Source organism: Geotrypetes seraphini, chromosome 8 (assembly GCF_902459505.1).
Source record: "Geotrypetes seraphini chromosome 8, aGeoSer1.1, whole genome shotgun sequence".
NCBI lineage: Eukaryota > Metazoa > Chordata > Amphibia > Gymnophiona > Dermophiidae > Geotrypetes > Geotrypetes seraphini.
The window spans coordinates 154,698,349-154,715,337 of NC_047091.1; the positions used below are offsets into that span (position 1 = coordinate 154,698,349).

The 16,989-nt window shown below is 45.0% G+C and overlaps 1 protein-coding gene across 3 annotated transcripts in view; it reads right to left on the bottom strand.

Moving 5' to 3' along the window:
* CCDC62 (coiled-coil domain containing 62) overlaps positions 1-2,963 on the bottom strand; it is a 95,386-nt gene extending 92,423 nt beyond the window's left edge. Inside the window, exons 1-2 of one of the 3 annotated variants that reach the window (XM_033955727.1) lie at positions 2,864-2,963; positions 2,305-2,464 (exon numbers count right to left, since the gene is read on the bottom strand). In XM_033955727.1, the coding sequence (XP_033811618.1) occupies positions 2,305-2,337 (33 nt within the window). In that variant the 5' untranslated portion in view covers positions 2,338-2,464; positions 2,864-2,963. Of the gene's footprint in view, positions 1-2,304; positions 2,465-2,749 lie in introns of all 3 variants that reach the window. The other 2 variants (XM_033955728.1, XM_033955726.1) reach the window with 2 other exon arrangements.
* Between the last annotated feature and the right edge of the window lie 14,026 nt (positions 2,964-16,989).

Below are 16,989 nucleotides of genomic sequence, written 5' to 3' on the forward strand. Positions count from 1 at the left end.
ACTCTATTCCTGAATCTGTGGAACATTAACAGAGTAGTCCCTCATGCTTAGGGATAAATGAGCCTGCTGCTAGAATTGAAGATCCAAATGCGGAGTTCTGTTTGACCGCCATGTCCACTCTGTAAACTTCATGAACGTATGCAAACATCATCAAGTTATGGCTATATATATGTATTTCTTCTGAGGAAACTGCAAAGGATTATGTCCACGAGGAGGCAACATCTCTCATGGAATGCACCCTCACAGATATGGGTGAGCATTTTCCATTTCCAACATAGGCAGAAGAAATGGCCATACAGATCCACCTTGAAATTGTTGCTTTCAATGCTGGCCAACCTTTACGGGTTGCTCCAGTCAGCACAAAACAGATGATCTGACAATTGAAATTAATTTGAAACTTCTAGATACCGCAGCAAGTACATGCATATCCAATGATTTTTAATTCCCGATCATGTTGTCTTGAAGAAGAGGGTGTGAAGGCTGGTAAGTGTACTTCCAGCTTGGAAGTGGAAGCTAGAAATCACTTTTGGCAAGAAAGATGGGACTGTGCGCAAGGTCACGTCTGAATCCGTAATCCCAAGAAAAGGATCTCTGCAAGACAAAATCTGGAGTTCTGACATTCTCCAGGCAGAGGTGATCACCACCAAAAACAACATCTTGATGGTAAGATCCATTAATGAAGCTTGGTCAAGAGACTCATAGGGAGGACTTGAAAACACCTGGAGAACCACACCAAGAATCCACATCGGAAAAAGCTTTTGTACTAAAGGGTGGAGTTGTAACACACCCTTCAGAAATCATGATACCTCAGGATGTGTAGCAAGGGTGTTTTTAATGACCCTAGGTCCAAAGCAGGAGAGCCCAGCTACCTGACTCTCAGGGAGCCAACTGCTAGGCCCTTTTCTAGACCTTCCTGGAGAAAGACGAGTATCACTGAGACAGAGGCTGAGCTCGGATCTTTGTTCCTCCGAGTGCACCAAGTAGGGAAGCACTTCCAAGCCTTTGTGTATGCTGCCACAGTCAAATTTTTCCCTCTCCCCAAAATGGTGTAGACCACTTCATCCAAGAGGTGACGGGATAATCGCACGCGAGACACCAGCGCGCCGACAATTCAGCGCAAGACAGAAGCACACCGCCGAAAAACTTATTTTTTAAGAGCTCCGACGGGGGTTGTGGGGGGAACCCCCCACTTTAATGCACAGTGTTCACGCTGCTGTTAGGGCTCTTAAAAAATAAGTTTTTCTACAGCGCGCTTCTGTCTTGCGCTGAATTGTCAGCACGCTGGTGTCTTCTGCGCCACTCACTATGAACCATCCAAGAAGCCTTTGCGCTGCATGCTACAGATCCATACACTGGCCATAAGATCATCCAGGTCTGTCTCAAAAAGGAATTAGCAGTTTACTCAGGGTTACCTTGGAGGATGAATCCCCCTCAGCCCACTATTTGATCCATAGCATCCTGCGGGCAGAAATGGAATAAGCAGATATTTTATTCAAAATTCTGAAAAGGATATAAAGAGCATCAGCCACATGATCCACCCCAGTCAATAAAAACTGGAGATCTTTGTCCACGATAGCATCCAGATCATGGCACAACTTAGAGTGGCAAGCTAGGTCAATGAAAGACGCCACCTCAGCTACTTAAAATCCTGAGGCCATGGCCTCAAAAGCATTTTGTGCACAAAATCTAATATGCATTCCTGGGTATCCTTCAATATCATGCCACCTTCACTAGGAAGAGAGATAAGACTGATAATCTGTGCCACCAGTGAATCTATCTTTGGTGGAACAATAGGCTGGTTAAATGCAGCCTCCATTGGACAGAGCTTTAAAATAGCTTTAGCACCCCAAAAGACCACTCCAGTACCTCCCAAAAATCTGTAAGCAGAAAAGAAAAGCTCCTACTGTCTTGCTTGTAGTAACACAACTGAGGAGTTTAACAGCCCAGAGGTAAGGAAGAAGGAGCAAAAAGAATGCAAATGAAGCTCCCTACAAGAGTTCCTGCTAGAAAAGGTTAACTGTCCTACTTGATCTAGCTTGATCACTTCCTATAGTGAAGTGCATAAACCAACAAAAAAATAAAAAGCTGCACAGCTATGATTTCGTTTATTACACTTTCAAAACATGTACTGTACATGACTAATGGTTTTATGCTGTTTAAAATATTATTTATTTCATTCGTTACTCTCCCGTTCTCCCCAAAGAGCTCAGAACAGACTGTCTTGGAAAACATCAGTGAAGTATAAAAGGTGGAATGCGCAAGGTGTTAATGAACCGTTTTGTCTTTTTTTGTTTTTGCTCTTACCTTGGGTGTAGACGATAGTGGTAATGAGTTCATAGGTATTTCAGATCTGGCTCTTCATGCAGACACAAACAGGGATCTTTTGCTTTCAGCGTTCAATGAGAGATCCTATATGATTCGCTAGTCAAAAATTGAACCGTCCATAAAGTATCCATAACTACCACTGTGGAAAAAAAATAAATAAAAAAGAACAGATTAAAGTACAAACCTAAACACGTGCATTACAAAAAGTGAATGGCTCTAATGGTCTGGTGTGTACACTGGAAACACTACTCCAGTCAAGGTAATGACTTTCGGATTCAAGAGACGGAGCTCTTCTAAAATATTACCAGCATTTAGTAACGTCCTGGTGGCCTATAATCATTACCAAAGACACAAAGCCACACGCCTAGCAGAAAAAGCCACCCCACCCCCTCTAGAGTTTGACATCTCTCCCACCGCTCCTCACCCCCACGCCGGTCCGGAGTCGTTCTCACATTCTCAAGCCCCTCACCCCCTACCCGGTCAAAATGGTTTTCTTTCCTCCTAATATTTACAGTACATTAAACAGACTGCAACTGACCCGCAACTTTCCCACCGGAAACAGGAAGTGTCGTTAGAGTGGGCGACACTAGGCAGGGCGGGAGGGGGGGGGGGTGAGTAGAGGAAGAATCGGGACCGCCCAAATTTGAAGTTAGGACCAGAGAGTTGCGCGGGGACAGAAATCCCACCCATCCCCGCCATTATCCTCTCCGTCCCCGCCAGGATCCTCTCCAGTCCCCACCGGTCCCTGCAAGGAATTACCTCCGTCCCCATAAAAAGCAGCAATTACTTCTGACAGGATCATCAATTCCAGTCTCTTGTGTTTGCGCTGCTGTTTTCCTTGTGGAATCTCTTTGGTGGAACCCTTTTTTTGTTTTCTGTTCAGGTAACTAACTTATAATTTAAACCCCCTCTTTTACTAAGGATGATGTGTCCATTATATTATATGGACGAACCCTGCTTCAAAAGCCTTCCATCCCCGTGGGAGTCCCGTTGGCTAGAGGGGGGTCCCCGTGGGAGTCCCCTGGGCCAGAAGGGGGTCCTCGTGCACGCGATCCCCGTTCCCGTGCAGACCTATAGTTATGCCAATCCTGTTCAATATGTTTGTGAGTGACATTGCTGAAGGGATAGAAGGAAAAGTGTTTTTTGCAGATGATACCAAGATTTGTAACAGAGTAGACACCGAAGAGGGAGTGGAAAATATGAAAAAGGATCTGCAAAAGTTAGAGGAATGGTCTAATGCCTGGCAACTAAAATTCAATGCAAAGAAATGCAGAGTAATGCATTTGGAGATTAATAATAGGAAGGAACCGTATATGCTGGGAGGAGAGAAGCTGATATGCACGGACGGGGAGAGGGACCTTGGGGTGATAGTGTCCGAAGATCTAAAGGTGAAAAAACAGTGTGACAAGGCAGTGGCTGCTGCCAGAAGGATGCTGGGCTGTATAAATTGAGGTGTAGTCAGTAGAAGGAAGAAGGTGTTGATGCCCCTGTACAGGTCATTGGTAAGGCCCCACTTGGAGTTTTGTGTTCAATTTTGGAGACCATATCTGGCGAAGGACGTAAGAAGACTTGAGGTGGTCCAGAGGAGGGCGACGAAAATGATAGGAGGCTTGTACCAGAAGATGTATGAGGAGAGACTGGAAGCCCTGAATATGTATACCCTAGAGGAAAGGAGAGACAGGGGAGATATGATTCAGACGTTCAAATACTTGAAGGGTATTAACGTAGAACAAAATATTTTTCAGAGAAAGGAAAATGGTAAAACCAGAGGACATAATTTGAGGTTGAGGGGTGGTAGATTCAAAGGCAATGTTAGGAAATTCTACTTTATGGAGAGGGTGGTGGATGCCTGGAATGCGCTCCCGAGAGAGGTGGTGGAGAGTAAAACTGTGACTGAGTTCAAAGAAGCATGGGATGAACACAGAGGATCTAGAATCAGAAAATAAGATTAAATATTGAACTAAGGCCAGTACTGGGCAGACTTGGACGGTCTATGTCTGTATATGGCCGTTTGGTGGAGGATGGGCTGGGGAGGGCTTCAATGGCTGGGAGGATGTAGATGGGCTAGAGTAAGTCTTAATAGAGATTTCGGCAGTTGGAACCCAAGCACAGTACAGGGTAAAGCTTTGGATTCTTGCCCAGAAATAGGTAAGAAGAAAAAATTTAAAAATTTAAATTGAATCAGGTTGGGCAGACTGAATGGACCATTCGGGTCTTTATCTGCCGTCATCTACTATGTTAGGACGGGTGTCTGGGGAAAGATACCTGAAAGGGAGCGGGAAGAAGGGGTAGCATTGCCGAAAGGAGATGCAGGGCTTGGAACTGAGAGATGGAAATCTGAGAGGAGTTTGTTACTTATTAAGAAGATGAGCTGGATGAAGGGGAGGGGGTGATACTGGACAAGTTCTTCATTCTCTGCGGGTTACAAGTGTATCTATCCTATTTATATCTCAGTTATGATTCTCTGCAAGTTACAATAAAACTAGTAATTTTAGAGTGGGTTGTATGGGGTAGTTGATTGCATTGATTTCAATGTTGGTTATGGTTGGTATTTTGTTGTTTTCGAGGAGGATGAATTTAGTTTTGTCTGGGTTCAATTTCAGCTTGTGATCTAATCTACAGCCACATAGAGGAGGGAGAGAGGACCGACTGGTGACCTGCCTTCCGGGAGCAAGAACCAAGGACATCGTGGACAAAATTGAAATGATCCTGGAAGGGGCGGAGACAGAAGAGACCGTTATAGTGATCCACATCGGGACGAATGATGTCAGCAGGAGAGACTACAAAAGAAGCACGCTGTTAGAACAATTCAAGATTCTGGGAAGGAAGCTGAGGATGAGGGCCCAGAAGATAATGTTCTCAGAGATCCTACCAGTACCGAGGGCAGATGTGAAAAGGCAGGAGGAACTACAATCAGTAAATACGTGGATGAGGAGATGGTGTGAGGAAGAAGGATTCCACTTCGTGAGGAACTGGACAGCGTTTTGGGGCAAGAGCAAGCTGTACAAGAAAGATGGACTGCACCTGAGCGCGGCAGGAACTAGACTTCTAGCAAACAACGTCAAGAGAGGAATAGAACAGGCTTTAAACTAAGAAGGAGGGGAAAGCCGACAGTTGACCAAGGGTCGACGATTCGGAAGACAGTATCCTGTGAAGATACTGAGGGGAAAAATGGCTGGGAAGAAACAAGGGACAAATTGCAGGAGTCGACTAACCCAGAAGAGGAGGTTACAAGGTCTGCAGCAAAAGAGAAGAAAATAAGGACCGAAACACAGGGAAAGGAAAGGAGGACAGCAAAATACCAGGATCTAAAGTGCATATATGCTAATGCAAGGAGCCTAAGAAACAAAATGGGGGAACTAGAAGCCTTGGCCAACGCAGAAGACATCGACATCATTGGAATCTCTGAAACATGGTGGAATGAGGAAAGCGAATGGGATACAGCACTACCAGGATACAAGCTCTATCGCCAGGACAGATCAGGACAAAAAGGAGGTGGAATAGCCCTATACATAAAAGAAAGCATACAATCCACAAGAATGGACACAGCAGAGATGGCCAACAAGCTGGAATCTCTATGGGTTAAAATACCAGGAAGGAAAGGGCCTGAAATAAAGATGGGCCTATATTATCGCCCACCCGGGCAAACCGGCGATATCGATGAGGAAATGGAAGCCGAGATGAAGCGAGAATGCAAAAGCGGCAACACGGTTATTATGGGAGACTTCAACTACCCTGGGATAGACTGGAGTCTTGGAAGCTCGAAATGCACTAGGGAGACAAAATTCCTGGAAGCTACACAGGATTGCTTCATGGAGCAGCTTGTTAGAGAACCGACGAGAGGAAATGCCACTCTGGATCTAATCCTAAATGGGTTAAGGGGACCTGCAAAGGAAGTAGAAGTAGTGGGACCGTTAGGAAACAGCGATCATAATATGATCAAGTTCAAGGTTGAGGTAGGAGTATCAAAAGGCAAGAGATCCATTGCGACAACCTTTAATTTCAGGAAAGGAAACTACGAAGCAATGAGGGAATTGGTAAGGAAGAAGCTTAGGAACTCTTCCAAAACATGGCTAACGGTAAATCATGCCTGGTCCTTCTTCAGGGAAATGGTGAGCGAGGTGCAAAATCTGTATATCCCCAGATTCAGGAAGGGGTGCAAAAAGAATCGAACAAAAGACCCGGCGTGGATAACCAAAACAGTGAAGGAAGCGATAAGCAATAAGAAAAATTCATTCAAGAAATGGAAAAAGGACAAATCTGAGGGGAACTGGAAAGAGCACAAGAAGCATCAAAAAGAATGCCACCGTGAGGTTCGGAAAGCCAAAAGAGAGTATGAAGAGAGGCTAGCCAGGGAAGCAAGAAATTTCAAACCATTCTTCAGATATGTTAAAGGGAAGCAGCCGGCAAGAGAGGAAGTGGGACCGCTGGACGACGGAGACAGGAAGGGAGTGGTGAAGGAGGAGAAGGTTGTGGCAGAAAGGCTTAACACGTTCTTCTCGTCTGTATTTACTAACGAAAACACGTCCAACATACCTGAGCAATTCTTCAACGGTAGTCAGGCAGAAAAATTAACATCCATAGAAGTGAGCCTTGAGGACATTCGCAGGCAGATAGAAAAACTAAAAACCGACAAATCCCCAGGCCCGGATGGCATACATCCAAGGGTTCTGAAGGAATTAAAGGAGGAGATAGCGGAACTACTGCAGCAAATTTGCAACTTATCCCTGAAAACAGGCGAGATCCCGGAAGATTGGAAGATAGCCAACGTTACGCCCATCTTTAAAAAGGGATCAAGAGGTGACCCGGGAAACTACAGGCCGGTGAGCCTGACTTCGGTTCCGGGGAAAATGGCAGAAGCACTGATAAAAGAAAACATCGATCAACATTTTGAAAAACATGAACTTCTGATAACCAGCCAGCATGGTTTTTGCAAGGGAAGATCGTGCCTAACGAACTTATTGCACTTCTTCGAAGGGATCAACAAACGGATGGACAAAGGAGACCCCATAGACATCATATATCTAGATTTCCAAAAAGCCTTTGACAAGGTGCCCCATGAATGTCTACTCCGGAAACTGAAGAACCATGGGGTGGAAGGAGACGTACATAGATGGATCAGAAACTGGTTGGAGGGTAGAAAACAAAGGGTAGGAGTGAAGGGTCACTACTCCGACTGGAGAAGGGTCACGAGTGGTGTCCCGCAGGGCTCGGTGCTCGGGCTGCTGCTATTTAATATCTTCATAAATGATCTAGAAACAGGGACGAAGTGCGAGATAATAAAATTTGCGGACGACACCAAACTATTTAATGGAGCTCAGACTACAGAGGACTGCGAAGAATTGCAAAGGGACTTGAACAAACTAGAGGAATGGGCGGCGAGATGGCAAATGAAGTTCAACATTGAGAAATGTAAAGTATTACATGTGGGGAGCAGAAACTCGAGGTACAACTATACAATGGGAGGGATGTTATTGAATAAGAGTACACAGGAAAGGGACTTGGGGGTAATGGTGGACATGACAATGAAGCTGTCGGCACAGTGTGCAGCGGCCGCTAAGAGAGCGAATAGAATGCTTGGTATAATCAAAAAGGGTATTACAGCCAGAACGAAAGAAGTTATCCTGCCGTTGTATCGAGCGATGGTGCGCCCGCATTTGGAGTACTGCATCCAATATTGGTTGCCTTACCTTAAGAAGGATATGGCGTTAGTCGAGAGGATTCAGAGGAGAGTGACACGTCTGATAAAAGGTATGGAAAACCTGTCATATACTGAGAGATTGGAGAAGCTGGGTCTCTTTTCCCTGGAGAAGAGGAGACTTAGAGGAGATATGATAGAGACCTATAGGATCATGAAGGGCATAGAGAGAGTAAAGAGGGACAGATTCTTCAAACTTTCTAATAATAAAAGAACAAGAGGGCATTCGGAAAAGTTGATAGGAGACAGATTCAAAACAAATGCTAGGAAGTTCTTCTTTACCCAACGTGTGGTGGACACCTGGAATGCGCTTCCAGAGGACGTAATAGGGCAGAGTACGGTACTGGGGTTCAAGAAAGGATTGGACAAATTCCTACTGGAAAAGGGGATAGAGGGGTATAGATAGAAGATTACTGCACAGGTCCTGGACCTGTTGGGCCACCGCGTGAGCGGACTGCTGGGCACGATGGACCTCGGGTCTGACCCAGCAGAGGCATTTCTTATGTTATGTTTTCTTATGTTCTTATATAATGGACATTTTGTTCAGCCACAAACTATAGCGCTTAGTGTGTTTTGGAGGTGAACAGCGTCTGTCAGGCGTGTCACAATACAAGAAAGGTTGAGAACCACTGTCTTACACTAATACAATTGCATCCAAGTTTACACACACAGAGGGAGACCCAACTGGGGAGGGGGAGGAGGGCAGATATACCCGACCGCAATGGAAGAGAGACAGACCGGACTAATGGGGGAGGAAGGAGGAGAGACCAGACCACAGAGGGAGGGAAGGATAGAGGATCCCTCCCCTGTGGGACATGGACACTCCTTGGCTGGCCATCCAGCACAAACCTGGCATGATACAGGGGTAAAAATGCCTGAGGAGTCCATCCCTTAGGCTCAGCCTCTTGACTCCTCCAGGGTTGGAGTTCTGCAGGAGGTGCATTCCCAATGGAAGATACCTTTTACAGAGCCCTCCAAAACTGTATTGGCCAAACACAGATGCACAGTGAAAAGGCTTAGGTCCCAATTCCTGCCCCATACTTTCTCTGCCATTTGGAAGTCAGGTGCACCTGGGGACATATTGTAGAGGCCAGAAATGATCTCCAAACATGTCCAATTTTATTATGAGATTCACATACCTTTTATATCTTTTACATGAATCAGTGTTGTCAGCATGTGTCAGCATGTGACGTAAACACAAACCATATATGGACACAGGTCACATGAAACTTTAAAGACATCAGCATTTTTTCTATCTGGAGTCTGGAGTCCAAAATGTCAGAAAAACCTTGACCAGCAAAACCTCTTAACTAAATCTGTTTGCAAATACGGCTTATAAAAACAATTGAATTCACTTCACAACAAGTTAAGAACATCTCTGTTCAAACATAAATGTCCTTGTACTCTCTTCAAAGAAGGAAAGACAAACAGGGCCTGGCTTTACAGCTTTAAACAACAAATGCCTAAGGAAAATTACCAAGGTTCATGATACGTGTCCCTTCATACAGTGACCATGGAGCCCAGGAGGACCAGAAGTACAAAGGATTCACCCCAGATTTTGTAAGCCTGATGTGAAATGTCTATTTTAACTGCAAAGGGTCTTCAGCAACTGTGTTCAGCACGACTGAGGCTGTGGCGCAACGATTCTCCCTTCAGCATGCGCCCCAACCAGAAGAGGGCACAGAGCTGGACCAGGAGGATCAGTCTGACGTAGACTGGGAGGATGGAAAGTCCAATTCCATGCCATTATTGTTCCAGGATGCAGTTTCTCTGGTAGAATCTGGTTCTTTGCATGAGAGCAGCAGTTAAGTGGTAGTGGCCCTGGATCAGGGAGATAATCCCACGTTGTGCCGGCTGTTCAGTATTTATTTCTACCTCACTACGAGAATTGAAGCTGGAACTTCCTCCAATCTTCTTGTAGTGCTCAATTATGAGCAGCTCAGTTGCTCCGACAGTGTTCTTTCCCTTGCATCTGGACATCACAAACCACTGGGAGTCACCAAAAGGATCCATGAGAGTGTCTAAGACTATGGCCAATCTTTACCCAATGGCTCCAAATTTCCAGCAGCTGTTGGTTCCGATAAAGGTGGATTCACTGGTGGTGCAGATCACAAAATGAACCTCCTTGCTTAATGGAGGAGGTATGATATTAAAGGATACACAGGATCGTAAAGCAGATGTGGTCCTCAAGAGGCAATTTGAAGCTTTGGCCCTGGGGAATAAGATGGCAGCTGTGGCTTCCTCTGTGGCATGTGCTTGCCATATCCATCTCCCTCAAGTCCTGACCTCAGAGGACAATCCCCAAATACTATTATCTGGGGTGAATTATATAGGAAACGCTCTGTATGATATCAGTTATGAGCTAGAGAATGATACAGGGACAAATTTGTCCCCGGCCACGCAGGAACTCAATTTCCCCTCCCCATGAGTTTTGTCACAATCCCTGTCCCTGCCCTATTCCTGTAAGCTATGCCTTAACCACATAAGCCTCAAACACTTATGATTTTAAAGTGTTTGAGGCTTGTAGAAATGGAGCTGGGACAGGAAAAGAACTCGCCAGGATGGGAAAATGAGTTCCTGCAGGGACGGGGAAAAATTTGTCCCCGTGTCATTCTCTATTATGAGCAAGGTGTCAGCCTATGCTATCTCTGCCCAGTGGATGCTCTGGATCAGACAGTGGGCAGGAGGTTCAGCTTCTAAAGCCACTCTGAGCAGGCTTCCCTTTCAAGGGCAGATGCTATTTGGCAAAGGTCTGGATGACCTGACAGCCAGCATTACAGACAGCAAACCCCAGATAACGCAGGATATGGGACATGGGAATATCTGAGGATCTCAAGATTCTGTCCTTATGCAGGAGGCCAAGCAACTCAGAGATCCTTCTAGGAGTCATGGCAGAGGTTCAGTGGGGGTAGGAGATAGCAAACCTCTTGCTCTTGTCCCCCCTTACCTCCAAGAAAGCACAATGATGCCATGACAGGTGCCAAGGCCCCCCCCCAACAAAAACCAAAGGGTGCAGGCTGTCAGCTTTTTGGTTGGGCTAGGCTCAGATAGGAACAGACTATTGAGCCCTAGAAGTTGTTTGAGAAGATTACAAAATCAAGTCTTGTGCCTCCCTCCCAGAACTCTTTGTAGACTCTCTGGCTGGCTGGCAGGAAAGAGCCCAGGCATTGGTACAAAGGCTACTGGATCTTCGTGCCATAGAACCGGTACCTAAGAATTGGGCTGAGGCATATACTCCAAATACTTGTGAACTGCATAGAACTTAACGGTTTGGAGGTATAAAAGTGAGTAGTTTCTTGCCTTCCTCAATTTGATGGCGGCCTATTTCCATCTTACCGTCCCACAGGAGGCACTTACAGTTTAATTTTCTGGAGAAGCATTTCCAATTCTTGCCACTCCTGTTCGCCTCACAACAGCACCTCACACTTTTCCCAAGGTGACAAGGCGGTGGCAGCAGTGCACCTCCGCAAGGCAGAGATAGAGGTGCATCCATATTTAGACAATTGGCTAATCAGAGCCCCATCCATGGAGGAAGGTGAACTGGCAGTTTCAAGAGTGGTCCAACTCCTCCAGGATTTGGGATAGATCAACTTCCAGAAGAGCCAGCTGGAGCTAACCTAGTGCCTGGAGTATCTGGAAATTCTGACATGGTCTTGGGCCAGGTCTTTTTTCCAGAGCCATGCAAACTGAAGCTCTGGCAACAGATTTTAGACTGCTACAGAGTCTGACTCCCAAGGCGTGGCCTTACCTGCAGGTCTTGGGGTCGATGGCAGCAGCCATACAGGTGGTTCCTTGGGCAAGAGTGCACAAGGCCTTTCCAAGACTCTTATCTCTCAATGATCTCCTCAGATGGACTTGCTTTAGCAACAGCTTCCCTGGTTACTGGAAGTGAAGAGCAGCTGCAGTGGTGGCTAAAGCTGCCTGCCCTCTCAAGGGACATGCCTCTCTGAATTACTTCAAGGGAGATTCTAATGACCAATGCCAACATTTATGGTTGGGAGGGGGTAATTGCACACTGGCTCAGCAAAAGTGGTCCATAAATTGATTAGAACTCAGCCATTTTACTAGCAGTTCAGGTACTGGAGAAGTCTCTGGAAGACATGTTAGTCAGAGTCTTCTCAGAAAATGCAACTGCGGTGGCCTATGTCAACAGGCAAGGAGACACCAGAAGTGCCCCCATTACGCCTAGAAGCTCAACTCCTCATTCAGTAGGCAGAAGCTAATTTGCAGGCCCTCTTTCCACGAACATAGCGGAAGTGGAAAATGAGCAGGCTGACTTTCTCGGGACCCAGGAGAATGATCTGTCCCCTTGTGTCCACTTATGGATCCGATGGCTTTGACTGTAAACACAAAGGCGGTTTGCCGTTACAGCTGACAATAAGTGCCTGAAAGCGTGGGGTTGGATGCATTAGTGGGGTTTGAAAGGTAGGACGGGAACATAGAGAGGGAGATATGTTGGACTACAGGGCTGGGGAGGGAGGCAGAGATGCTGGACCATGTGGGGGAGTAGTGAACAAGGGAGAGATGAAAGTGTTACCTTCTGTGTCAGGGGTCACCAGCTTATTGATCAGCTGCATTTAGAAGCAAAACATGAAGATATTTCCAAACTCATATCCTGGATAGTGTTAAAAAGCCTAATTCATCAGCCTTCAATTTCACTCACTGTGATGGTGAATCACACTCTTTGGGGATGGACCACCCTTTGCTTCTCTGCATTTATTATGCACAGAAAATCACCTTGTATTTTCATTAAAATGGTGGTTTGGAAACAGAAACCCTATTACAGTGTACTGCTATCACAGGATAAGCTGTGTATATGAGTTTACACATCACAGGAACTGAGCAGGTGCTGCAGTAAACCAGTGTCCCTGCTGCAGCCACTTTTTAAATAAATAAAACTTCTATCCTACTACTAGAAACAGGAACCTGCTGGTAACCACCTCGCCCCTAGCAAGTCACATTATTTGAACAATCATACCCTTTCCTCCACCAGGCTGCAGGGCTCTCAGTTTTGTGATATCCCAACCAACCATGCAACTCATGAGATTTCAGCTTCCTGCCCCAGAGAGAGTTGAGGATGGGATCCAGCTTGATCAGAGGTTTGGAAGTTACAGTTCCTTAGGCAGATACAGAATACTAAGAGGTAACAGACTACACTTTAAGCTTAAGTGGTTGTAGTTGCATTCCTTCTACAAGGGTAAATCAAAAAGTAAAGGCAAAATATATTTAACAGTTTTAATAGAACTGTGAGCAATTGAACATATCACTTTTCCACAAAGTCCCCATGCAAGATGATGCATTTGTTGCATCATTCAACTAGTTTCTTCATTCCTGCAGAGAAGATGTTTTTCGGCTGCTCCCAAAGCCAGGTGAACACTGCTTCCTTTACTTCATCATGTTTTGTCTTTTACTCTCCAGGTTACAGTGATGCACCTGTGTCTTGTCGCCAGTGACGATGCTCTTCAGAATACTCAGATCAGTTTCAAACCGTTTCAGGAACTGAGTCACAAAGTCCACACACTGTTGCTTGTGCAGATCAGTAAGCTGTTTGTGAACCCATTGTGCACAGACTTTCCTGCATCCCAAGTCATCATGCATTACAGCAAATGCAGATCCATAGCTGCTTTATAATGTAAAACTTGTAACACATTCTGAGCTCTCCTAGGAGAACAAGATATAAAACCAAATAAATATCCAAATTCGCAGCCAACTGAGACACCATTATCTGTTGGTCTTCTCTATCAAAGCATCCGCCTTGTCAATGTGCTCGTGTGCACGATGTTGATGAGTGACCAGAATGACCTTTGTTGGTTACAACTGTTCTTCCCACTTTAAACCTTTTTACCAACGGATCTGCTACTTGCAGGAGCGGGATTGGCTTTTTTATCACCAGGTCTCACGCTATATTCATTCTTTGGATACCAATACTTTGATTGAGAACATGGCCAACCTGCTTCAGGAAACCCTCACCTTGTCTCAACAAACCAAAGCCAGCTTATCCTTTTACCAGGTTAGCCTGGGCAGTTTCAGTACTCCCTGGGATTATGATGCTTTGGCAGAAGTCTAGAACCAGGATATTTCAACATTGGAGCAGATTACAGGAGATGACTTGTAAGTTATGAAACATCTCAAGCACTTGAGACATTCTGTTCCTTTATAGGAACAGCAGTATAAGTTCCTTCTTTGCCTGTATCTTATCACCTTATCATGCTTATCTTTCTGGTTGTGCTTCTCATGCTGTGTCTTAAGTGTCATTATACTCCTGTTGGTCTGCTCCTGTGAGAGGATACAAACCTTTTGGTCCTGTATAGGATTTTATTTCCAAACAGTATTACGTAAACAGATCCCTCTGAGGGCAGTAACCTGCTGTTTTCTCAAGTATAGTCCTTGGGCTTGTCCAGGGGGGGGAATGTATTCTGTTACAGTGGAGACAATCTGACACTCCTACTCTTACATTATGGAGAAATGAGATGTTTCTACTGTTAAAAATGGAATATTTGGATACTAAACGAGATCCAGAGGTAAGGCAGGTCTCACTAGGGGTGGTTACTGAAATTGGCAATTCCGATATTTGGGGGAAACAAATTGATTCACTGGTGAATTGGGCAGCACTAGTGGATAGAGGCAGAAGGAAAAAAAAAAAAAGTGTCCACCCCATAAACATACCAGGCAGCGTTAGATGCTCAGTATTTCTCTGTCTCCATCTGATGGTGAAGGCAGGCTATACAGCTTCTGCTCCACTTGGAGAACTGGGCATTAGCTGAGCAGAGGGGGTATTGTGCTCGAGGTTTAAAGTTAATAAAAAAGGGGCATAAAGTAAATGACTTGGAGCTGGAGTAGGGCTGATTCTCCTAGTTCTTCATGGCCAACATAAGGGAATGCAGCCCTACTCAACGATGAGATCAGCAGATAGGGCCTTGCGTGCAGAATACTTTCCTAGCTCATGCAAAACAACATGATTCCAGCATTGCCTCCCACTCTCATTAACATCCACAGATGTGCGTACATCTCTCCTCAGCACTTCACAAAATTCACCTCAGTTTTTATCTTTAATGTTGTATTGACCCAAGTTCAGCTTTTTTGTGTTACTGTCTGTGCCTTTGCCTGCCCCTACTCCTATGATGCCCCCTAACCCACCTTTCTTACTTAGTCACTGCATGTAGCATCAGTCACAAAACCAGAAGCACATGGTAGAACCGATGGTAGCATCTGTGGGGAGGGGTAGGGATAGTATACAGCTTGTAGCAGTCAGCAGTTGGGGGGAGGGTTATTGTTTCTTTCAACACACAGCCACCACCAACATACCTGCATATTCAATGCCAGGTCACAGCTGGCTGGTTTTCTGCCCATTTACCTGTGCAAGTGACATGCAGATGCTGGACACCTGAAGGGAAATTCTATAACTGAGCACCCACAATTTTTCAGAATCTATAATTAGCTTCACCCCAATTTAAGAGATTTGGTTAGTATCAAGGTGTAACGGGTCATGGATTCTGATATACCTTTCTGTGGCTACAACCATAGTGGTTTACATATGTAGGTAATTTCTCTGTCCCTATTGAGCCCACATTCAGTTGTACCTGGAGCAATGGAGGGTTAAGCGACTTGCACAGTCACAAGGTGCTATAGGTCGCCTGGTTCTCAGCTCACAGCACTAACTATTAGGCTACTCCCTTCACCGTACCCAGTCATTTTCAAGAAATCACCATGGCTCTGTCTGTAAGAGGCTATTCTCAATGAGAAATTAGATTCCCTCCCAAGTGCATGCTACCAAAAGATTCACACAGTCCTACATTAGCTATCAGAGCAGCCCATTCTCTGCATGCACTCAGAATTCAGCTGGGAGTGCAGGACTAAGAAGCAAAACTAAAGAATATGGAAGCTAAATAAGTTGCTATGCCATGATAGAACCTGTCTATGGAGATTGATCAAAAATTTGGAAGTTGCTCAGAGACATGAAACTCTTCAGGGAAGGCAGTTGAAACCTCCCATATTGGTAGCTGTTTCCAGCAGTGATGAGTTTACATCACCAATTCAAAATAGTTATTTATAGCTTTAAAGGACTCAGTACTTTTACAATTGGGTCTCCTGAAGAAAAACAAAACGGGGCCATGTTGGGACCCCAAACTTTTCATAAAGCTAAGTAATAGCATTATAAGTCACCTATTTTAAGTGATGTTTGCTTTCATGAAACATACAAAGAATGCCATCATTTTTGAAGTAGTTTTAAAAGACTGATATTCTTTAAATTTCCCTGGCTTGGAGCGTGATCATTATTGAAAAAGCTGCAATGACTGGAAGATAAACTCTGTACCCATACTGGGGAGGTATATACCTTCCCTGAAGAGTTCCACGTCCCTGAGCAACTTCCAAATTTTTGATCAATCTCCATAGACAGGTTTTAAGTGAGGTCAGTTTACTTTTTGATACAAGCACTTTCTGACTTCCTTCTGTTTTCAATCGGAAGTTTCCGTGCCATGATAGAAGGCAGAATAAATCAAGTTACCCAGAGACAGAAGAGGAAGGTATGTGGCATAATGTTCCATACTCTCAATGTGTCACTGGTCATTGCTGCATTGGAAAATCAGCAAGGAATACAGAGCAAAGAGTTAAAAGGAGAAACTACAAACCTTGCAGAGGGATCAGACAGCAGCACTCACGGCTTTTCAAACTGAGTTTTAATGGGACTCATTGACTTCTACATAGAGCTACTGTTTAGGAGGAAATATTTTTTCACTCGGAGAATAGTTAAGCTCTGGAACACATTGCCAGGAGGTTTTGGATAGCATAGCTGGTTTTAAGAAGGGTCTGAATTTCTTGGAGGAAAAGTCCAGTCTGTTATTGAGAAATACATGGGGGCAAGCTACTGCTTGTCCTGTATCGGTAGCATGGAATATTGCTACTCCTTGGGTTTTGGCCAGGTACGAGGGACTTATGTTGGCCACTGTGAGAACTTGGGAGACTTT